Here is a 25701-nt window from a genome sequence, read left to right on the forward strand (position 1 = left end):
GTGTACAGACAGTTTAATAAAAAGATACTTTATAAAGACAGTACACGTCGCGTATACAAGCAGGAGCCATCTTTGGAAAACAGTCTCAACCAGTCGAGCCACGAACGCTGTGCTAAGTGAGCTGGCCGATAGGAATTACGTTTGTGAAATCTAACGTAGCACGGCGTTCGTGGCTCGACTAGTCGAAACTATTTTCCAAGATGGCTCCTTCCTGTATATGCGTAATGTACTGTCTTTATAAAGTATCTTCTTATTAAACTTTCTGTGCACTTACAACGTTATCAATGCTTTGGTTTGCATCTAGGGACCCTCATTATGCTACCGTGTTAGTGTGAGGCTATTTTAAGCCTTGTTAGTTGTATTAACTAGCGATTTACTATTACTTATTCTATGCCCCATATAGCATTATAAGTTAATCAGTTTTTAGAGATAAAGCTCTTTACATTTGATTATCATGAAAACGCATCCCAGAGAACGATCGACTCTGGTAATGTTAATTACCCCTAGGTTCATTTTTCACCGGAAGTGTCCTTTAAGGTTATAGATGGCGATTTCGGAAACAACCCTGACTACCCCAACACTGCCCTTTTTGGATGTCTCTCTTATCTGACACACCCAATTCAGTGTTTAGAGTTTCTTCTAATGAGCACATCTTTAGATGCATCTAAACTGTGCAGTGCTGAAGGGCTTGAGGACCAGGGCTGGGAACCACTGCTCTAAACCATTGTAAAATGCTGATTAACTCAGAGGTTTATTACCTGGAGAAATTAGCATTCCCATTTATCTCAATAGCATGTTGCCTGGCTGACACAGGACTAAAAGCAAACGTGACTTACATGCAGCTATCTTTGCTCACAGGCACTCAGGTTTGCCTGAGCCGTAAATGTCATGTGACTAATCACTTTGTAGGCGCAGGAAAATGATAATGCTAATTGTTTGATGACACCACAGGGACATGAGTCTCAAGCCCTTCACTGGTGACGTCAAACACAGCAGACCGAGAAAAACATGGCAGTTTCACACTTTTGCCGTCCAAACTATAATGAACTATTTGTGATTTATGGTGCATGCAATTGTCTCTAGTCCAAAAGCTTCATTAACTGCAACCGTATGGGTCTGTCATTTGTAGGGTTTGTGTTCCACAGGCGGAGCGCAGGTTAACAAGTCTAGACATTGTGTACCATGCCAACTTCATGTTCCTTATTTTTCTTGCATCTGTGGTCGTGTTTCATAGAGAAAATTATATAGAGAGACAAAGTGGGGAGCACTAAATGGCATCAATCAGTGCCGGCCGTATATCTGTTTTGTTAGACAAGACAATCATCTTGTTGTTGTTGTTCACTTTTTCCTCTGCTATAGTCAGAAATCTCTCCATTTTACAATAGCCGTGAAACAATATGGATTCCACTCAGCCTAAAAGTTTTGTACACCACTGTCCTGTTTTTGCAGTTGCACTGCTGTACTCTGAGACTCGGGGTCTAGTAAATAGAGAACTATTGATTTTCTTTTCTTTCTTTTTTTTTTTAAAGCAGATCCTCAGCATCTTAAACTGTACAGAGAGAGGCTTTCATTAATGGCGGATCTGTCAGACTCACTGCTGGATATGAAGTGTGTCATCCGGAGGTGTGGGCTGCACTGCTAATAGTCCTTTGGGTTCTCAGGGCTCAGAAATGATGGGAATGAAACTAGCAGAAATCGTGAGCTAGACAGGAGACGGGTGTGTTTGAGAATGCTTGACTTCCTTTGAGTTAGTTCATAATCCTCATTATTCTGAATGATGACTCTCATTAGATTCTCATTACTGTTAATAATGTAGTGAAACATCTTGTCTAGACACAATGATAGTGTAAGCATATAGCATAGATCAACGCTATCTCACGGCCAATTCGTACGAATTCGTACAATATGTCTAAACCCCAGTGATGGGTAGGTTTAGGGGCGGAGTCAGGGGTAGGTCAATTGGACGAATTCATACGAATTGGACAACTCGTAAAATATGTATGATTTAGCAAAAATTGTACGAATTTGTACGAGTGAGGTCTATGAATTCATATGAATCAGCCACCTCGTAAAATACGTACGAATTGTTGTGAGATTGGGTTGCAAAAAACAGCATACATTAATAGGGTCATGTGATGCTTTTTGATGTTTTCATTTTCATTTAGTGTGTAATCTTTTATCTGTTTATGCATGTATAAGATCTGCAAAGTTTCAAAGCTCATTTAAATAACACTAAGTTAAGTGAACTTTATTGTTTAAGTACATTAAATAATTGTCAAGTTTGGTGAACTAAACAATTGAAGTCGAGTAAACTTAAATATGTACATTTTGGGAGAACCCATTACTCAATTTAATTGAGGGAACGAGTTTACTCAAATCAATTGAGTTAAATCAACTTATTTGGGTTTTCTGTGTATATAACAGAGAACACTGATCCAGACCTGTTTAAAACACCTTGATCCAGATAATAATTCCGCAAACATCTACGTTGCAATGTGAAATATTAGCATCATAATGCCCGCCCAAAGGTATATGCAAAGAAAGAAGGCAAGGCATTAGTGAATGTTGTCTGGATCCGTATTTCGATGCGAAAGCAAAACCGATTTTTTGGCCTTCTGAAAACGGTTAAATTAGCAATCACTGGTAAATATTTATATTCGCTGGTCCTGAGCAACCCAAAAGTTTGCTTGTACAGTACAGTTACAGAGGACAGCTTCCTGATCCTGCAGAATACAGCACCTGCAATTAAAAATAAAAACTTACCTCTGTGAAACATTCTGCTCAAGTCATGCTTGCAAAGCTGGTTCCGATCGATCTGCTTGGTCATCCACAGAATCTGACTTGGGAGCGAACTGATAAACCGATGAAACCAACGAGATTATTAACTGGGTTTACAACTGCTTTAAAAGCCTTGGAAGCTGAAGCTCGCGATTATAGTTATATTTCTGAAACACACACGCTTGAGGTGTTTGACCAATCACAAAACACCGTGTCAATCAGGAGGGACTCAATCAGGGGTGTGTTTCCAGAAAGCATCGTTAGTCAATATGGTCACAAGTTCCGTCGTTATCAGCATTGTTCAACGGGTCTGTGTTTTCCAAAACCATATTTTTTTTAACGAATATTTCGCAAACAGCATCACAAAGTTATATATCTGTATATCTGTATATAGGCTATCTAACATATGTGTTAGAAGCATAGTTTCTTGTTTGCATGACATTAAATCCTTATCTTGAGCACAATAAGCAAGCTGACATTCAATACAACCTCTATCTTTTACGTCGAATACATACAAATGTAATTTACTCCTTTTGGTTTGTCAAGAGATTTAAAGTGCCGTTTTTGAAGAGTGCACGTGTGAGTGAACAAGCTTATAAATGAGAATTCTCCTCAGATGCCATGTCCATAATTAGCAATAAATCATGCATTAATTAAAAGAAGTTATTACTCCACCATCTGCGGGACATCATTAACCAACATGGTTGAACGGCAGGTTTGCGGTGCATTGCGGTTTCGGGAAACAGTCGTGACTAGCCAGTTGATTTCTTCAACGATGCATCGTACTACGGCATTTAAAGCAGCAAGTTTTACGTCATTGTATGGGAAACACACTCCAGAGCATTTCTGACAGACTGGGAATAGGGGTGCTGCAATAATGTAAATACAGTATGTGAAAAACAATGTGTTTTTTATATTAAACCACATTAACTTATTACAGTACACCCAATTCAATAAAATATATAAATCGCCCCCTTAATCTGTGCACAATTTTTGTCACATGACTATATGTTTAGAAAGAGTCTGTCATATTCAAAAAAGTAATTGTTAAGGGGAATTTCCAATATATATAAACTTAAATTATTTGTCTGAACTTTATCCATGAATTATAAAATTATTTTTATTCAAATAACCTTTCAGTGAACTGTTCTTAAAAATAACACGTTTCTTATAGTATGAAGAACATTAAAAAAAATCTACAGAACCTCTTTCCACCATAAACAACCTTTTGTGGAATAGAAATGTTCCATGAATGCTAAATGTTCTTCATGGAACCCCAGACAGACGCCAATAAAACATTACTTTTAAGAGTGTAGCAAGCAGTGACAGAACTGACATACAACTCTGCATAACAGAAAGAAAGACCCAATTCGTCATATCTCAGATCGGATAATCCGAGTAAACTGGTGGAAATCCATCGGATGGCGCTCTTGATGCCTTTAGCGCGTGCACTGGGAGCTGTCCGCGGCTCTGAAACTACAGCTGAGCGGTTGAAGCTCGCAGACGCTTCACCAGAAGCTGCTGAACTATATTCCTCTTTATATTGAGCCACAGAGACAACATTATTCCCAGAGAAGGAGAAAGTGATGGCACACATCACAGAAAACGCCAGTCGTGCCGCTGAATTGATCCAGTGTCGTCGCGCGCTGCGCAGGGAGTTCTGACGCGGTTATTCCCCTCACGAGCTTCTACTCATTGATACTTCACTAAAATCTACAGAGATGGACCTTTGTCTGCTGGATTATTTTCTTCTGACTCTATTTTTGGAAACTATTCTGAGTAGGAGTTCAACATCACCAAATGAATGACCTGCTGATTACTTTGCTCAGCAAATCTGTGGATGTTTTTCTTCGAGCAACTTCATCAAAGAGCTGTCAGTTAAAGGAAGGCGTTTGCATTAAGCTCGCATATTAAGAAACACAACCTGGGGGAAAAAATATTAAAGAAAATTATGTATTTTTTAGTTCGTATGTTGTTGCACAGCCCGCGTGAAAAATGATTGCTGTAAATAGCGAGTGCATAACTATGATGAGAAGATGCCTGCTGACGTTCAAACCGTTCAGGTAAGACTTAACAATAGGACTCATTTGAAATGTTCAGATATTGCAGATATTTGACACAACTAAGACCTTAATGCGATATCAAACAACGTAACAGCGTTACCAATATTACTGTCGTTTTGTTAAATGTATTTATGGTAGCCTAGTGTAGGGACAAACCAGATAGATAGATAGATAGATAGATAGATAGATAGATAGATAGATAGATAGATAGATAGATAGATAGATAGATGCTTACCATGGTAATTTTTCATATTTCGCGGCAAACTTATCGACATTGTCAAGTTCGTATCCTCGAACAAAGCTGAAATGTGTCAAACTTCGTCTCTTTACTGTTACCACATGAAAGTATATCTACAAAGAAAGACATCAAGTTTAGGCTACTGCAAATAACATGGTGTGCATTTATGGAGGTGGTGGAACTATTTTAGGCTCTTGAGAGGATTTCATTGATGTTGTCAGAAGAGCTTCAGGAAAGGATGTGAGGATGGTGTAAGAAGTGAGACTCTGATGAGCGTTCCCGCTGTTTTCACACAGTGGCGGGAATCCAGCAGCGCGAGGATGTGGGTCATTCTGTTCTGCAGGAGCTCTGCAACTTTTACAATGAATATGATCATGTTGTGGGTTAAGCCACCCTATATAAAATAGTATTACAGAGATATGCTGTGGTCGAACTCAGACAATTAAATTGTATTAATTAGCAGATTTAATTAGGCCTATATTGTGGAAACAAAATAAAAAATAATGTCTAACAGGACATGATTACATCTTCACCATCAATAAGTAGCCAACATTGTCATGACATTTTCTATGGCTTTTATTGGCATAACAAACACATTTACAGCAGACAGAGACAACTAACATTAAAACAAAATAAGATTCAAATTGCAAAACTAAAGCAACTAAACAAAGCTTCTCTTCTCTTCAGTGATTCTGCTTGTTATCATCAGGTGTCTTGAAGCTCAATCATCACTCAATTAATCACTTAATCATCTAATTAACTCGAACACTGCTTCAGTCTTACTCTGCTGATGGTTCCCATATAACTACACATAACACTGTGCGGTTATTTAATGGATGAATAAATGATTTTCATTACTGAGCAACTTGATTTGGCCACATTAATAGTGTTTTGAATTCCACCTATTTCTTTTTTTTCTTCTTCAAATATTTGCAATGCAAATGTAAATTCACCTTAGGATGGATAAGAATTATTATTATTGTTGTTTTAAGTAAGCACTAGCAGTGCTTGGACAGCTGGGTTCGTTGGGTTAATTTGATTATTTTGTTATAATGTTTCTGATATGACTTGGTTTCCGAAAAAAAAATCATTCAGTTTAATTACAGGATTTTATGTCAACTGAGAAGTCAATGGAAATACATCAATGAAGTTTAAAGAAACAGTTCACCAAAAAATGACATTATACCATAGGGGCTTTCATACCGGAGGACCAATTTCATAATTCTTATAACTTTTGGCGGAAATACCTGGGTTTTGGCGTGTTTGCACCGTAGAATAGGAACGATTTCAGTTTTAGGAACCTCTTTTTGGAGGGACTAATTTAGCTCTAACTTCAGAGTAGGGTCTAACAACTATAGGAACTACCAGTGATGTTAGTGTACGCTGATTGGACAAATGCATTCAAAACATCAGCACCTGCCATTTAAAAAAAAAAAAAAAGCTGTGTAAACACACAGATTATAGCCTATATATTTACTCCACAAACTAACTCTACGAACATGTAAAACAGTGATAGATGGGCCTCTCAATCTTTACAGTAAGGAGAAAATCCAACGCAACTTTTAGAGGACCAAGCCAAACATGTATATCTGCTCAGCTAGCAACACTGGACATCAACCACACGGCATACGCTAATACCTTTTCATATACCTACTTTCTATGTATAACAGTTCTATCTAATAACGTATTAGACTAATGAACACGTAAACTAATGAACACGGAGAATGTGAGCGCTGTGAGCTTAGCGCGTCACAAGCTGACGTTCTCAGCGCCGTCAAAATAAAGGTCCGCCGCACCGTCAAAATAAAAGTCACAACAAGTTATGCCACTTCCTACTGGCGGCACCATTGGTTCCTAAAATAGAACCATTAGTTCTTGGGGAAACACCGTTGTGGCGAGTTCTTAGAATTAAGTTCCTAGAACTACCAGGTGTGAATGCCCCTTATGTCATTCTAAAAATTTAAATGCTGTTATTTTCCATAAAATTATAGTGACCATGTCTGAGAGGCTCAAAAAAAAAAAAAAAAAAAATCACCATTACATGCCATACAGACTATTTGACTCATCTTATATTCCAAGTTCTGTCATGACAACTCTCTGGAGATTGGTATGGTAACAGAGATTGACGTGTTATATGGCAATGTTAATGAATTTGGTATTGGCGGAATAGATATGCTACGCTGCTACTGATGCAGAGCAAGTACCGAGACTTATTACTGGGAATACATTCACAGACATTGCTGTGAGCATGTAAGACATGCTGCTACTACTGCACATGTAACATACATGATGTAAACCGCAGCAGATCTATACAGGTGGAGCTGGGGAAGGTTGAGGGTTTCTGAAAGCACTGCATACTGTGCCATGCAGATAATAATGTGATCGCTACCAAATAAGTCAAATACTTATGAGCCTGCGCCATCTATATTTTCATGCCAGAACTAGGTAATAATCATATAATAGTGTTGCACGAGGAACAGTCACATTGACGTTCTATTCCAAATCGTCTGAAGTCATACTGTACATTACACTCAAAAAAATAAATTGTTGAATGAACATGATTTAATCGTATCACCCATTATGCATCTAAGCAAGATTTGAATATTTTATTTGAACACAATATTGGTTTGTAAATTGAACATGATTGTAATATGTCAATGCAACTTGTTTGCAACTAATTGAATCAACATGTTTGTATTGTGTTAGACTAATCAAATGTATTCTCATTCACTCAAAGCAGGAGAAAACCTAATTTTTAAGTCACCATTATGGAGAGGAGTGTGTGTTTTAGTTGGGCTCTTCACCCTTAAATTATTAACTTTAAGTTTTGTTTGGCTGCTGTACATAAGTTATGACAGCCAGATGAACAAATAGGAACGGTGATCTGATGGTGTTGGTTGTGTATTAACATAACCATTATTTCACAATCATTTAACCTGAATCACTGAACTCATACAGATTCCAATTTATGAGTTAGGTTTAATTTATAAATTTTAGCTGCATAATATGTTTAGCCTTATCAATGAAATTAAACGATCAAATCAATAAAAATAAAAAATATATATACACATTTCTTTTTGGGCACTCACAGACATCAAGATTTAACGTATGAATCTCAGCAATGGTGAGAAACAGATCACCTCTGATCATAAGCTCATTATTTATTCATGCAGTAATGCATGATGGGAGCTATGAATGAGTTTTGATTGGTGCAACACAGAATGCACTGCAACATGCTTTATAAATGTCACCATGGTTGAGATACATACACTGATTCTTGATGTCTGTGTGTGCCCAAAAAAGAAATGTGTATTTATATATTTTAATTTTTATTGATTTGATTGTTTTAATTTCATTGAAAAGGCTAAACCTATTATGCAGCTAAAATTAATAAAATAAACCTAACTCACAAATTGGACTCTATATGAGTTCAGTGATTCAGGTTAAATGATTGTGAAATAATGTTTATGTTAATACACAACCAATACCATCAGATCACCGTTCCTATTTGTTCATCTGGCTGTTATAACTTATGTACAGCAGCCAAACAAAACTTAATTAATAATATAAGGGTGAAGAGCCCAACTAAAACACACACTGATCTCCATAATGGTGACTTAAAAATTTGATTTTCGCCTTTGGTGATTCTGCTTTCCTGTGCTTTGAGTGAATGAGAATACATTTGATTAGTCTAACACAATACAAACATGTTGATTCAATTAGTAGCAAACAAGTTGCATTGACATATTACAATCATGTTCAATTTACAAACCAATATTGTGTTCAAATAAAATATTCAAATCTTGCTTAGATGCATAATGGGTGATACGATTAAATCATGTTCATTCAACAATTTATTTTTTTGAGTGTATGTTCGTGTGACAACAGAGCATGAGCACCTTTATGGTGTTTTTTTTTTTTTTTTTGGAGGCTGACAGACGTGGTAAATAAATAAATATCCTTTTATAGTAAAGAGCTATGTTTTTCTCATCCAATAAATACATAAATAAAGTTTTCATTTATTGGGTGAACTATTCATTTAAAGGACAAGTTTCACAAGGACAACATACTAACAATATACTTCTCATAGTTGATCCTCCTCAATGTCTGGCTGGAAAGTCTTTTTCACAGGTTTTTTCTTGTTCCACCCCAGCACATTTATATCTGTCTGTCTCGGTCTGTCTTTTTCAGGATATTTGTGGCGGGAATCGGTTTCTTCAGTCTGTGCTTCTTAATGACCTCTCTGGGGGGGCAGTTCTCGGCCAAGCGACTGGGCGATTCCCCGTTCAGCATCCGAACCGAAGGTACATTAATAACCGGCAGCTCTGCACGTCCACCTGCGCTGACCATATGCATGTCTAATTCATCCTGTGGCATTTGAAAAGTGTCATTTTATGGGATCGTCAATGGAGGGTTTCGCGCTGGCCTTTAACAGGCTTGATTATCCAGGGGTGGGTGTGCTGTGAATAGTGTCTCTGGCTGTCGAAGACCCCATTTTTCTTCGGTCATCACTTTTTTTTTATGAAAATAGATCACACCAGAGGCTAGAGGTCTCGCCCACTGCAAATGCCAAAAAGAACCCGTCCATGAGAAAAACTCGCCCAAAAAATTAACATTCAGCCATCATTTACGCACTCATCAAGGGTTTTTGTGAAAGTTGATGAATGAAGGGTGTTCCAAATATGATGCCGGCACAGATTCGGCGTGACCTGGTTGAGATCGTCTTCTCCGCAATGGATGTATGCGATGCTGACTTAGAATTTAGCGACTAGCGAGGCAGCGTAATTATGCCGTCTACCTTTTGTGAAAGCTTAGATGTTGGAATCACACCTATACTGCTTTAAAATTCTGCCTACATGGGCTCACTACAGAGGTTTTTGGAAGAGAGCCAATATGTTTAATATTCAGTTCCTTTCTAGTTTCAACACCGCTGTGCCCAACAGGAAATGGTGTACCCAAATGTGGCAAATAGCCATCTTAAGAGCTCCACTCGGTAGCTGGAAAATTGGAAAACTGTTTCATGGTGTGCTCAGCAAACCCCAGTATAAAGCTGAAGATGATGGATTAGTGTTCTGTGATGTTGTGGGAGAGGTCGCGTGGAGAAAAGAGGGGGAGAGAGAGAGAAAGAGAGCACAATCTGATTAATTATCCAGTCCCAGGCTGAGGTCTTGAGAAGGCATCTGGCTCTCGCTCATTAAACACTGCCCGCTGATCAGCCAGAGATGGACGTCACTGTGTTTCGGGAGCCCGGCGCTGACATGTGAGATGTGAGGGTTACTTTAAAATGAATTCCAGTTACAAATGACTAATTATTTCAAACTAATTACGTATGAATTACTTAAAATGCAGTCAGTGTCCAAATATCACTACACATGATATTGCAATCTGGCTTTTAGATTTTTTTTTTTTTATTGCTGCAAGAAATTAAAATAAAGACACAAGAATTGTCATCCCAGTCAACACGGTGATCTCACAGTGATCTCATCATGTGGTCACAACGTGAGCAATGTGAGTTCACAGTGAGCTAAAAGTGTAACCTCACAGCGCACTCACTGTGTGCTCATGGCCACAATATGAGCTCATCCCAGCTAGAAATGTTATTGTTCTATGAATGTTTTGAGAGCATTATATTATGTTATGGTTTCTGTAGCTAATTTTATTTTTGTTACCAGAATGTTCTCCTAAAAAGTAGGATAACAGTCTCTAAAAACATTTTAAAAATGTTTAGTGATTACATTGATAGAACATTATCCCCTAACATTATTATAATTGTAAGCCACCATTATGGAGATCGGTGTTTGCTTTAGTTGGCCTCTTGACCCTTATATTAATAACTTTAGATTTTGTGTGCCTGCTGTTATTATAACAGACAGATGAACAGAGAAAAAAAGTGATCTATTGGTTATGTTATGACAATCATAATTTGAACTTGATCACTGAACCCTTATTTCTGATTTAGTTTTAAGTTGTTCATAAGGAAATTACTTCGACAAATCAGATCATAATTTATTAATTCCGCAATGCATGATGGGAGCCATTAATGAGTTGATTGGTGGCAGCCACTGCAACATGCTTTATTCTTGTCACCATTGTTGAGATTCACAGGCTGGTTATTGATGTCTGTGTTTTTGATCAGAACAATTATAATTGGATTATATAAAAAATACTGAAAATCATATGATTTAGAAACATAGAGCTGCTGTATTAACAAGTTTAACCAAACTATCTAAATATGTTTTGATCATTTCAGATCACAATATGATTATGCCAAAACATAACCGACACCATCAGATCACAATTTGTCTTTGTCCGTCTGACTGTTATTAATCAGTAACAGCAGACAAGCAAAATCTAAAGTTAATAATATAAGGGTCAAGAGCCCAACTAAAGCAAACACTGATCTCCATAATGGTGGCTTACAATGTGAGATTTTCTCAAATTTTCTCAAATTTTCTTTTCTTTTTTTTTGTAATAAGTGAAGCTAGTAATGCTATTTGTGGAGTTGTTTAATAAAGTTGGATCCTGACATCAGAAAAATGTTTAGACGTCAACCTAATTTTAATTTTTAGCTGGGATGAGCTCATATTGTGACCATAATATGAGCACACAGTGAGTGCACAGTGCGGTTACACTTTTAACTCACTGTGACCTCACATTGTGATCATATGGAGAGATCACTGTGAGATCAAAGTGTTGACTGGGATATCTGCTAGATCAGGTGTTTTCAAACTGGGGTCCGGGAATCGCCAGGGGGCCGCAAGTTAGTGACATAGAAAAGTCTAGAGAAAAACTGTAAAAAACAGAAAATGTCAGTGTATAAATTGGGTATTTATAAAAGATACATGTTTAGGATGGTGGTCCCTCGTGTGAGAATTATCATATTTGAGGGTCTGTGGCATCTAAAAGATTGATAACCCCTGTACTAGATGAGTCAAGTCAAGTCACCTTTATTTATATATTGTGCTTTTTAAAATACAGATCGTTTCAAAGCAGCTTTACAGTGATAACAGGAAAATAATGCAACAAAGTTAATTTCTTGAAGAAAGTAGCGTCATAGTAAGTTTTAGTGATGTAAAAAAGTTATTCATTTAGTTAATTTACAGTCATGGTCAGAATTAATGGCACCCCTGTTAAATATGATCTAAACTGGCTGTAAAAAATCAATCTGCATTGTTTATCATTTTGATCTTTCATTCAAAAAGTTGCCAAAAATCGAACCTTTCATTGAAGTAAAAGAATTGAAAGTGGGGCGGGAAATCACATTATGAAATAAATATTTTTCTCCAAAACACAATGGCCACAATTATTGGTACCCCTAGAATTTTCCCATCAATACTTACCTTTTTTTTTAGCACACCAGGGTGAACGTGAAATTGTCCAGCCATGACTTCTTGTTACACAGGAGTTTAAATATGAGGAAACACAAAGGCCAAATTCCCTTAATCATCCATCACAATGAGTAAAACCAAAGAATATAGTTCTGATTTGCATCAAAATATTGTTGAGCATCACAAAATAGAAAGTGGCTGTAAGAAAATAGCTACATTTTTTTGAAAATCCCCATTTTGACCATCAGGGCAATAATTAAGAAGTTCCAATCAACTAGAGATGTTACGAATCTGCCAGGAAGAGGACGTGTGTCTATATTGTCTTAATGCACGGTGAGGATGAAAGATTGAGTGGCCAAAGAGTCTTCAAAAATCACAGATGGAGAATTGCAGAGATTAGTTGAGTCTTGGGGTCAGAAAGCCTATTAAAAAAAAATCAACAACCCCTACATCCCCACATGTTGTTTGGGAGAGTTTCAAGAAAAATGCTCCTCGCTCATCCATAAAAGAAACTCCAGCAAATCCAGTTGTCAGACACGACTGGAACTTCACACGGCACAGGGTTCTGTGGTCAGATTAAACTAACAGAAGAGCTTTTCGGCAGCAAACACGCTAGATGGGTTTGGTGCACACAAGGATAAAAAGTACCCCATGTGTACAATCTAATATACCGTTGGATCTTTAATTTCGTGGGCATATTTTTCTGCTGGAGGTCCTGGAATTCTTGTTCAGATGCATGACATCATGGATTCTATCAAATATTAACAGATTAAAAAATCAAAACCTGACACCTTCTGCTAGAAATCTTATAATGGGCCGTGGTTGGATCTTCCATCAGGACAACGATCCAAAACAAACATTAAAATAAAGTTACAGAGCACAAAATGAAGCTTCTGTCATGACCGTCCCAGTTCCCTGACCTGATGAGTGGGCTGAACTGAAGAGAAGCACCATCTGTATATGGAGGAATGGTCTCTGACCACTGGTCAGTTGTACTCCAAACTCATCAGGCATTATAGGAGAAAACTCAGAGCAGTTATCTTGGCAAAAGGAGATTCCAAAAAGTATTTAATAAAAGGGTGACAATAATTGTGGCCAACGTGTTTTGGAGAAAAACATTTATTTCATAATGTGATTCATCCCCTCCAATTGGCAACTTTTTGAATGAAAGATCAAAAGGATAAACAAAGCATTATTTACTTTTTTACAGCCAGTTTTGATCATATTTACCAGGGATGCCATTAATTCTGACCATGAGTTCATCCAAAAATAAAAATGTGTATTTTATTATAAACATGGTGTTATTTACAGTATGTGGTTTGTGTGTGTGTGTGTGTGTAACTTAAAATGGTCTTTTGTTTGTTTGTTTCATGGAATTACATTTAAGAATGTTGAACGCTGGGTCGTTATTGTCACGTTTAGTTTCTATATTACATAATTTTGTGACATTTTTTTTTATTGTATTACAGTATTAAAGTAAAACAATGCTGATATATACAAATTATGTATATATTAGCACCATTATAATACTTAAAATATTTACATAATCTTTTTTATTTTATTTTTTTAGCACTTTATTTTACAGCCCTGTCTCCCATACCATGTACTTATTATAGTAATTTTAATAATAACTGGTGATAACTAGGTACTAACCCTGAACCTACCTCTAAACCATGTAGTTAACTTATATTACCCAGTACTTTCTTAGGTAAGTACACTATAAGTGCAGTGCACATACTGTAAAATAAAGTGTAGCCCATTTTTTTGGCATTACTGATTGCTGATCTAACAGTGATGTTCAGCTCTAGAAGTATACATGTTATCTCAATGCTCTCTTTCGGTCCCTAAGAGAAAACCTTCTGATTCTCTAATCCTCTTCCACATAAGAGATCCACCAGCCCTCACTCTGGCCGTGTCCTATCTTGAATAATACCATCCAACATATGTTCTGGGATTACGCCTCTAATGGATACTAATGGCTATTCTACACTGTTAGCCCTTACTGTAGAAAAAGCCCAAATTCTTACAATATCATACCATTTTCCATTAAAACAGTAATATACAGGAATATACCTACAGGAATATACTGTGAACTTAATATACAAAGTCGACACTCAGAGGCTGTTTTCCAAATCACACCCTATACCCTCATTCACTATTGCCTACACTAGTTCACTAGTATAGTCCACTTGAATGAAAAGAAGTGAGTGAATTGAGACACTGATGAACACCTGATAAGCAGAATCACTGAAGGACAGAGAAAAAAGAACAGGAAAAAAGAGAAACACAAGAACTACAACTGACTTCCAGCCACACTGAGTGTGAAACCAGTTTAACATTATTTATTTCATACATGTACAAAAGGTCTTGTTGAGAATGAAAAGGGATTTAGTTAATAATAAAGTTTGTTGTCACCATGATGGAGATCAGTATTTGCTTTAGTTGGTCTCTTGTACCTTGACTTAAACATTTCTTCCATTCCTCTCTCTGGCTGTTGTAACAGTGAGTTTATAACGCACATTTGTTACGGCAAGAAAAAGTCAAGAGAAAGTTGATCAGGTGTTTTTGGTTATGTGATGATGTCATAATCATCCATGAGTGAGTTTTTGCTATTTTTTGTATGTGAGATATGAATTTATGGCTTTTATACAATATATTTGAAAATCTACAACATGAAATCCAGCAATCTTTCCGTAATCAGGTCAACTGAAGAATATTGTTATCATATAGTGCATTGAAATTTTATTTAATCCTGCTTGACTCAGGCACAGACAGAGATCTAAAATCATCATATGAATCTCAACAATGGTGACGATCAAAAGTTTTATGTCGCAATGCATGCTGGGTACCAGGATAGTATAAAACTCCCAGCATGCTCTGCTGCATGACTAATAATTAAAAAAAAAATATTCCCACCATTGTTGAGATGCATGTTCTAATTTGTGATATCTCTGTGTTTCTGTAGTGCAGTGTAACTCTGTTATTTTTGGTTATGCATGTGTTAGAAATAAGTTAGTCTTTGTTGTGGTTTCACATTGGTGGTAACGTTAACACTTTTTGATTGACAATTAAACTCTGAATGAGTGAGAATTAACTTCTTAGTGAATGAAGAGGCTATATAATGATTTCATCATAACTGCAATCATTCACAAACTGTGTGTGAGCACAAGTGAAATTTGCTAAAACACACAGCTCAAGCAGCAAGAGAAAAACTAATGTGTTCGCATCAGCAAACCAACTAAAGCAAACACTGATCTCTATAATGGTAATCAAACATTTTCAATTAAACATCTCAATAACAACTTCAGTAGATGTATGAGAGAAATAAAGTCATACTGGTTAATAATACGTGTAATAATGTGTAATGGCTGGAAGTCAGTTGTAGTTCTTGTGTTTTTCTATTTTCTGCTCTTGTGTTTCTCTTTCCTTCAGTGATTCTGCTTGTTCACAGCAGGTGTTCATCACTAATGCTCAACAATCACTTACATATTCACTTAATGATCTCACTGCAACACTGGTCAATGTTACTTTTTACTCTTTGTAGTGTGGATTTTTCTGTGGGGTTGAAAGGGTTAACAGTGTAAGATAAAAAGACACACCCACGAAAAGTATTTTAACAGTAATAAACTGTAAGTTATAAAACAGGTTTATACTGGCAACACTGTTGCCAGTAGTTTACTGTAAAATGTCGTTTTTTGGGTCACCATTGTGCTGAAGAGTAGAGCCTGTGCTTCAGTCCAGGAGAAGATCTAGAAACATTGATGATATGCTGCATGTTGCTTTATTTAACTGGCGGTGACTGTGTAGTTGCTGGTCCAGTGGAAATCTTTTTATGTACTTAAGTTTTTTAATGGTTTCTAAGGAAATTTCATAATACTCTTTGCTCACATTATTAATGCATTACACATATTAGTTAATACATTTAAATGACAGTTGGTCAATTTAAGGCAGTCGGTTTCTGCAAGTGAAATTAGTTTTAATATAGTGCATTTTACAGTAACAAACTGTTTATTACAGTAAAATACTGTAGATTACAGTAAAGAACTGTACAATTAACAGTAAATTACTGGCAACAGTGTTGCCAGTATTTTACTGTAAAAAAACCCCGGTAAGGTCTAACAGTGTAAGAAAGGTTTGTTATTATACATTTTTAATGAAAGCTTGCGTGTGGGTTGATGTAAGGAGCACTTTGTCAGTTTTAAATAGCAGGATTGTGTTAGTTAAGGAAGAAATACAGGATGCCTAGCATTACAGCCGTAAAACTAGGTTGCATGTAGAGAATACATCCCTTCACTGGACAGGTTCTAACTTATTACTATTCCAACTGGATATGTATAATCTAATCAAAATATTGCTGAAATGTGTATATTTAGATGCGTCTTTATTAGGGATGAAAATCTCTTTTTCATGCAATGGATCTGCATGGTGATTCATACATCCAATATCAAAATTAGACACCAAAGTTTAGCTCATGACAGCACGGGCTGATCTTTGGTTGACCAATCAGCCGGAACGTGTGTTAATGCCTTTTCACAGCTGTTTATACATTTTCTACTCATTAACCTAAAATTAATAATTCTTATTTTCTTTTTAAATTGAAAAGCAAATTATCAGAAGGTACACGGACATTAACAACACACTAATGTATTTTAAGTACTGTTTATTACAACAGTACTCTGTTTAAGGGGTCATGACATTGATTTTTTAAACTATTTGTATGTTTCTTGAGGTTCACTTATAATATTAAAAATGTTTTTTTATCATATATGTAGAAAAACGATCACGATTAACCCTCATTCTGTCCCTCTGTCTGAAATTATCTGTTTTTTTAAGGGCCAGCTCCTTTGAAGTGTCAATTTTTTTCTTTTTTTTCTTTCTCAGATATTACCTTTCATGTAGTGTGTTATATAGATGTTAAAAGTTTCAAAGATCAAAGTGCACGATAAATGGATGTATTGTCTAGCAAAAGAATGAACAGATTCTGAACTGCCTGGAACGAGTCGTCAGTTATTCCAGTCTTACATCCTACTCGAGCCTAAAGTACGGTTTGTAATACATTTGCATAATGCCAGTCTATGGTCTTCATTGGCTGCTCACAAACAATGTCTACTTGACCTTTTCTACTAATTTGTTCCCTCATTTTAAGTAATGGAGTGTCTAGTTACACTAAACTCACATAGCCCACCTTGTTGGCAGAGGCTATTTATACTAACTCAGATCAGAGTAGACCAATCACAACAGACTGGGTCACCTGACCAATCAGATCAGAGTAGACTATTCACAACAGACTGGGTCATCTTACCAATCAGAGCTGAGTAGACCAATCACAACAGACTGGGTCATCTTACCAATCAGAGCTGAGTAGACCAATCACAACAGATTGGGCAATTGACCAATCAAAGCAGAGTAGACCAATCACAACAGACTGGGCCATCTTACCAATCAGAGCTGAGTAGACCAATCACAACAGACTGGGCCATCTTACTAATCAGAGCTGAGTAGACCAATCACAACAGATTGGGCCATTGACCAATCAAAGCAGAGTAGACCAATCACAACAGACTGGGCCATCTGACCAATCAGAGCAGAGTAGACCAATCACAACAGACTGGGCCATCTGACCAATCAGAGCAGAGTAGACCAATCACAACAGACTGGGCCATCTGACCAATCAGAGCAGAGTAGACCAATCATAACTGACTGGGCCATCTGACCAATCAGAGCAGAGTAGACTAATCACAACAGACTTGGCCATCTGACCAGACTGGGCCATCTGACCAATCAGAGCAGAGTAGACCAATCACAACAGACTGGGCCATCTGACCAATCAGAGCAGAGTATACCAATCACAACAGACTTAGCCATCTGACCAATCAGAGCAAAGTAGACCAATCACAACAGACTGGGGCATCTGACCAATGAGAGCCGATCAGTGCACACCGGTGGGTGCTCACACTACATGTGTCCAGTTTCGAGCGAGAGTGAATGAAATGTGAGCGCTCTCATGTTTAATGACATTTGTTGGTAAAAGAACGCCATAGAAACTGCTTACAGTATATCACCTATGCCAGGATCCAACACTGTTGATGATTATGAAGTAAATTACTTATAATTAGGGCTGGAAATAATAACAATTTTTAATTACTTTACTTTACTTTTAATTGAATAATCGCACATTTATCGTGAAATTAAGCATACACCATTTGTCTTGTTTAACACATACATTTTGTCATCATTTGTTACATCCAGCAAATTAGACCAGAGGACTTTCACAAAACTGTATTTTCTGCAAGCTTTTTTTTCATGGTTAATAGTTCCAAAAAAGGAAACTTAACCAAATGACAAAGAGTTTATATAATTCATAAATGTATGAATACTAAAGCATGCATCCAAAAAATATATATATTTATTTAGACAAGTTGCGGTACCGAACAGGACCACATAGAGATGCCAACATTTTTTTATAACAATAAAACCCTAAACCAACCACCTTGACCTGACTGCATTATATGCTTATTACAGTACACGGATCCATTCAGAATGATGGAACGTGGAAACAACGTGAATGCACTGAAATGTGTATCAATATAACGGCGCAAATTACGTTGACACAATTTCACATGCAGTAAACGGTCACTGTTATGATTGGCTAATAACATTGCGTAGAAACAAGCATCAACGCCCCCTTGCTGTTGCACACGAGTGAGCGAATGCAAATGTACGCGATCAAGGGAAATTGAATTTATCATTGCATGACCCTGTCACGTCTACTTCCTTACATTCATATTCAAATTGCAATTCTGCATCTTGTTTTCTAGCTCAATTCTATTCTGAATGATGCACAACCCAGTTAGTCGAGTCTCCCGTGTGCTGTGTGTGGTGTTTGGTTGCTGCTGGTGACATATAAATCTGTGGATTGCAGGGCTTAGACACGACATCCTCTAGGAAGGTCTTTAGATTTCAGATGCAGTCGTCCCCGTGCTTCATCACACTCCGGCAGATATCCGCACTGCTCCGAGATGAACATCAGCGCTTCTCTTTCCTTTAGACAGTCAATGCAGGGTTCAAAAACTGTGGCCTTTGACAGTTGTGGCACACAGGCACAGCAGGAGATGAAAACACTGATTCTATTATAAGCCTGTATCGTCTTGTACAGAGGTCTTTTCTCACTTGTATACACAGTGGGACACAAATGTCTGAGACCACACTGACAATTCTGGCCTCAGATCTCAGATTTGAATTTAAAGTTTTGAAAAAGAATGTCTAATGAATTAGAAAGAAATCTCTGCACCATTTCTAAGTCACAAATCAAATGTAATCAAATGACTGCTGCAAAATCAATCAAACCTATTGCTTATTATTATTGTTATTACTATATTTTTAAGGGATTGAATGAATTGAAAAGGATACAGCGGTGATATAATCATCCCCAGTCCCCTCGCCACGAGATGTGCCCTAGTTTCTCCAGCATCCATGTTTTCCTCTTTGCACTGTTGTGTATTTATAATGCTAAATGAGGGTCTAATGGGAACGGGAGCGAGTTCTTTCACACACACACTCTGAAGGAGTCTGCTTTTGGATTCTTGGGGTGAAATTAATGCTGTAAATATTTGCTTCAGCACATTTTCGAAGACTTCTCTCTCTATAATAATAATAAAAATAAAAAAACTGAACAAATTTATTGCAGATTAGATAAAACTTTTTAAAGTAGACCTTAAAGTCAACATGAAATGCAACTCATTTGAAATCTGTGGTCTCTTTTCATAATAAAATACTTGATTTTCTCCTTTGGGAGTTGATTGGACAGCGTGGATTCAGGTGGTTGGAGGAGAGGGGTATTGAAAGTAAAACCGAGCTCAAGCTTACGGAGTCCCGCATATGACATGTGGGAATGGGATATGTATATTGTGGCCACGCATTAACAATTTGTTCCCATCATTTATTAATATGTCACCATGTTTTACTAATTCGTTCTCTCGTTTTTTTTTTTTTAAGTAACGGAGTGTCTATTTACCAATCACCTGTAAATAGCCTCATCCTTGCACTTATTGCAAAGAAAATACTGCTATTTTCACATAGTGTAAATATAATCTATTGCTATTTAAACTTAGTGTAAATAGCAGCTATCCATATTTGTACTTAGTGTAAATACTGTAGCATCTATCGCTACTAAAATATGCTAGTTTCACTTAAATAGCCTGATGCTATTTAAACTTAGTGTAAATCACTAAGTTAGCTATCGCTAATTGTACATCACATTGTACATTGTAAATCACTTAGCTATCGCTAATTGTACTTAGCGTAAATAGCATCTATTGCTAAGAAAATATGCTATTTTCACATAGTTTAAATATAATGTATTGCTATTTAAACTTAGCATAAATAGCATCTATCGCTAAGAAAATATGCTATTTTTCACTTAGTGTAAATATAATGTATTGCTATTTAAACTTAGTGTAAATAGCAGCTATCACTAGTTGTACTTAGCGTAAATACTGTAGCATCTATTGCTAATCAAATATGCTATTTTCACTTAGTGTAGGCCTATAATAAAAATGGTTAAAAAATGGTCAAAAAAATGGTTTCTGTCATTTACTGTAGTTTTTATCACGCTGATGTAAGTTCAAGTGTTTGTTTTAAAAATAAGTTTGTTTTTAGTTAGCTATTTGATGAGGTGGTGTGACGTCATGATTGACAGCTGTGATTGACAGGTTCTCTGAGCGAAGTAGTCACTGAAGCACCAACAGACTTTTTTTCAGGATGTTCGGAGGACTGAGGAGATTGGAGCTTTAAATTTAATATCTAAATTTCTATAATTAATTAAAAAAGTGCAGGAGCATGTGTCTTTATTTTGCGGGTTTACTTCCTGCTCACTACTGCACAGGTCTGGTCCCGAGATCGCTACTGTGCAAAAGTCCTGTTCACACATAATGTCTGAACGGTATTTTACCGGCAATTTACTGTATATATTAAAGGGGCTATTGAAATGAATGCAAACAGGGGTAACACTTTATTTTGATGGTCCCTTTTGAACATGCTGTTGACTATAAGTAATGTTACACCTATGTGTCTAGTAACTCTCATTAGAGTATTAGTATGTCTGTTTAATATCTGCTAACTCTTTATTGTGATGCTCTCCAACAGATATTTACTGACTATAAGTAACTTTGCAACTACATGTCACTTATTCTAACCCTAACCCTCTGCTAATTCTTTACTAACACTCTAATGACAGTTAGTAGACATGCAGGTGCAACGTTACGTATAGTCAACAGAATGTGTAAAAGGGACCATCAAAATAAAGTGAAACCCAAACAGGTAGCTTACCATGTATTGACTTTCTTGTTTTTTTTTTTTTTTCTACACTGAAAAAAATGATACTTTGGACCAACCTAAAAACATTACTGTAATTTGTTACAGCTAAATTTATTAGTTTTTCTCAAGCTATATTTTTGATTTGGTTGAAACGTTAAAATTGTATTTAATATAAATCAAAATAGTTCTTTAACCCAATAATTTTTTTTACATTCAAACAAAGTTAAAATATTGTTTATTATAGAGACCATAAATCATTTTCTTATTTTGGTACAACTAGCATTTTTATTTTGGAAAAAACTACTTTTTACACAGCAGAATCCCCAGTGTTAAATTAACACAGAAGCAGTGTTAAAGTTAATTAGATAATTAAGTGATTAATTGAGTTATGGTTGAGCATTATTGAAGACACCTGATGATAACAAGCAGAATCACTGAAGGAGAAAATTTATGTAAAATGGTTACCGTTATCGAGATCAGTGTTTAGTTTAGTTGGGCTCTTGACCCTTACTGGTTCAACTTTAGATTTTGTCTGGCTGCTTTAATTCATTTATAACAGACAGATGAACAAAGATAAAAGGTGATCTGATGGAGTTGGTTGTGTTTTAACATAATCAATAGTAGGCCTGAAACACTGAACTCATTGAGAGCATAATTTCTGACTTAAGTTTACCTTATGGATTATAGCAGCACTGTCCTGGTAGAGTATGCCATTTTTAGCCTTTCAATTAAATCCAAATAGATTAAGAAGAAAACTTCTTAAAAGTCTTTCAGGTAGGCACACACAGATATCAATAATTAGCATATGAATCTCAACAATGGTGACAAACAGATCACCTCTGAACATAAGTCATTATTTATTCATGCAGCAATGCATGATGGGAGCCATGAATGATATTTGATTGGTGGCATCCAGAATGCACTGCACAATGCTTTATAATTGTCACCATTGTTGAGATTCACTGGCAGATGCTTGATGTCTGTGTTAAAAAAAAAAAAAAAAAAAACTGTTTTGTATGTGATTAAGTTTTAAGAAATGATTTGGATCACATTGTAAAAGTAACAAACATCATAAATGAAAATGAAGTCATGCTTTTCAAGGACAGTACTGCTATAATCAGTAAAGCAATAGTAACCCAGTAATTGGGCTCTATGTGAATTCAGTGATTCAGGTCAATTGATTGTGAAATTATGGTAATGTTAGAACTCAACCAACACCATCATATCACATTTTCTCTTTGTTCATCTGGCTGTTATAACTCACGTACAGCAGCCAAACAAATTCTAAAGTTAATAATTTAAGGGTCAAGAGCCCAACTAAAACACACACTAATTACCATAATGGTAACACACCAATTACGATTTTCTCCTTCAGTGATTCTGCTTGTTATCATCAGGTGTCTCCAATAATGCTCAATCATAACTCAATTAACGTTTCAACCAAATCAAAAATATAGCTTGAGAAAAACTAATACATTTAGCTGTAACAAATTACAGCAATTTTTTTAGGTTGGTCCAAAGTATCATTTTTTTCACACCAACGACAAGCTAGAAAAGTGAATTTATTAAGTCAGATCAAGTATAAAAAGTTTTTTAAACCAATGACAAGCCATGTGCACTTTTTTCAGTGTACATAATAACATGAACAATATAATGTAAACAGGATCAGTTTGTTGATTTTAAAAGATGCATGTTCATACCGCTTTGTATATGTATGCCATCAAGCCCCCTCATGTTAAATATCTTGGGCAGATGTGGGCACACATAGCATTTGGAGCTAGTGTTTTTGGTGACCTGCTGCTCTTCAGAAGCCCTCAGGTCATTTTACAGCTAGTGAGTCATAAGTAAACCGATGCAGTTTCACGGCAGCATCTCTCGTCTTCTCTCACATACTCCCACGGTTGCTGTCAGACCGAGTCGAGCTAAAGAGATCAAGAAATTCACACCGACTCACTAGACAGAATCCGGGTTTGTTTTCTTCACATTTTAACACCAACATACCTGGGGGAAAAATAGCTGGAATTATCAAGTGCGGCCAATAGTTGAATTTTTAGAAGAAAAAACAAATGGTATTATACAAATTATTAGATGGTATTATATAATTAAACATAGAATTTAGTATATTTATTATGATAATATATAGTATAAAATTAATTTAAACACAAATAAAGAGCCGTTTACACGTCACTGTTTTTCAACTAAAAACTGAAAATGTATGCGTTTTGGCCGTTCATTTACACGACATTGCTGTTTTGGGATAACCTGGCTCCGCCATCCTGCATACTTCCGCTCAATTTGCATTTTCCTTCAGTACTACGTCTGGGTTTGCAGTGTATTCTTTGGTTTTCTCCGGTCAATTTTTTACCGGTCCAATCAGCGAACAGAGGGAGTGGCTGAGAACGATGACGTTGAGGTCATGCGCTAGTTTGAATCGTCATACGTTCACGACCAAACGTTAGCAATTGGTTATGGCAGATCCAGAGTGGCTCTGGGCAGATCCAATAGTTTTAAACTTCAACAGAGGACCCGCCTTCAAGGCAGTTAACGATTGTCAATGGAGAGAGGCCAGACTCTCTGTACAAATGAAATGTACGAGAGTCTGGTAGGACCAGGCTAGTTTTGGGGCCCTGAAAACGCAAACTTTTGCTGGCTTTTGAAATTGATACTATTATCATCTCTGTGTAAACTACAAAAATTTAATTAGTGAGAACACTGACACCATGCGCATGCGAATTATGTGTTCAGTATATAGGTGTAGCGTTTCTTTGGAGAGTTACATCGCCACCTACTGGCCTGCCGTGAAAAATACAGCAATTTTAGTCATTTTCGCAGATCAGTGTAAACAGGGATCGTTTTGACAACGTTGTCTGAAAAAATGCAGTTCTTAGTACATCATTTCTGTTTAAATGTACCCTGAATTATCCAATAAACTCTGTTTTAGGTTATGGTTATGTTTATGCTTTCATGGGTTTTATTTTGTATTATTTATCATGTCACACACTGATCGGTCTGCCGGTTCAAGTCGAACACACCTCTTGTATTTTGGGTCCCTTTAGTTCACGTGTCATGTCCTGATTGGTTTCTTTGTCTCATGTGTCATGTTCTCATTGGTTTGTTGTCTTATCTTGTACTCAGTTCTGTCTTTTCATTGGTTCTTGTTTGATTAGTTCCACTTGTCATTGGTTGTTTTGGTCACGTGTTTCCCCATGTCCATGCCCTCATATTTCCATCGTGCCTTGTCTAGATGTGACGTTGTAACCTGCTGCGGGTGAGTCTCTTGTTTCTCGGTCAAGTCAGGTTTTGTTTATCTTGTATTATCTTGTATTTGGATATAAATAAAGCTTCCCTTGGGTTCTTATTTCAGCTTGCCTCAGTGGACTTCATGTTACAGCCTATAAATGAACTGTATGCATCTATTTAATTAGCTGTGATCATTAGTCTAATTACCTTTGAATAGATCACAGCGTTTTTATACTTTTACTGTGTTGCCAAATGGTTTACCACTGAGAAAACAGTTAAAGGCTTAAAATAGGAAGTCAGCTAAATCCACTATACAAAATATTGACAGAACTATGGGCTGTGTTTTCCAAAATCATAGATCGTAAAGACCTTTGGCGGCTTCTACGATCTACGTGATACTTTTGGGAAATTTGTCCAAGTTTACATGGCTTTGAATTGTTAAAAGATGTTTAAGGAAATTTGAATAAAATGTGAAAAAAAGTGAGGAGATTCCTCCTGGGACAATTCATGACTAATAAATGGAAGTGTTTTATGATAATTTGATATTTTCTGTTGCATGAACTCAACTTTAGGTCAGACTGTGCTGGTTATTCTCAGTTATCTTGATGTATTTTTAGATGATTTCTTAGACAGGCTGATTTCTTTGGTCCAACTTCATTAAAATACTGAAAATCCATTAGGCATATGCCTCACAAGAATGTGGTTTGACCAAGATAAGACATACAATGACTCAGCTCTG

At 36.5% G+C, this 25701-nt stretch overlaps 1 protein-coding gene across 1 annotated transcript in view; it reads left to right on the forward strand.

The window, feature by feature from the left end:
- Positions 1-4256: 4256 nt before the first annotated feature.
- mgat5b (alpha-1,6-mannosylglycoprotein 6-beta-N-acetylglucosaminyltransferase B) overlaps positions 4257-25701 on the forward strand; it is a 147864-nt gene continuing 126419 nt past the window's right edge. The window contains exons 1-2 of the mRNA XM_079590347.1: positions 4257-4841; positions 9271-9383. Of these exons, the coding sequence (XP_079446473.1) occupies positions 4774-4841; positions 9271-9383 (181 nt within the window). The 5' untranslated portion in view covers positions 4257-4773. The remainder of the gene's footprint in view (positions 4842-9270; positions 9384-25701) is intronic.

Source organism: Phoxinus phoxinus, assembly GCF_949152265.1.
Source record: "Phoxinus phoxinus genome assembly, chromosome: 1".
Taxonomy (NCBI): Eukaryota; Metazoa; Chordata; class Actinopteri; order Cypriniformes; family Leuciscidae; genus Phoxinus; species Phoxinus phoxinus.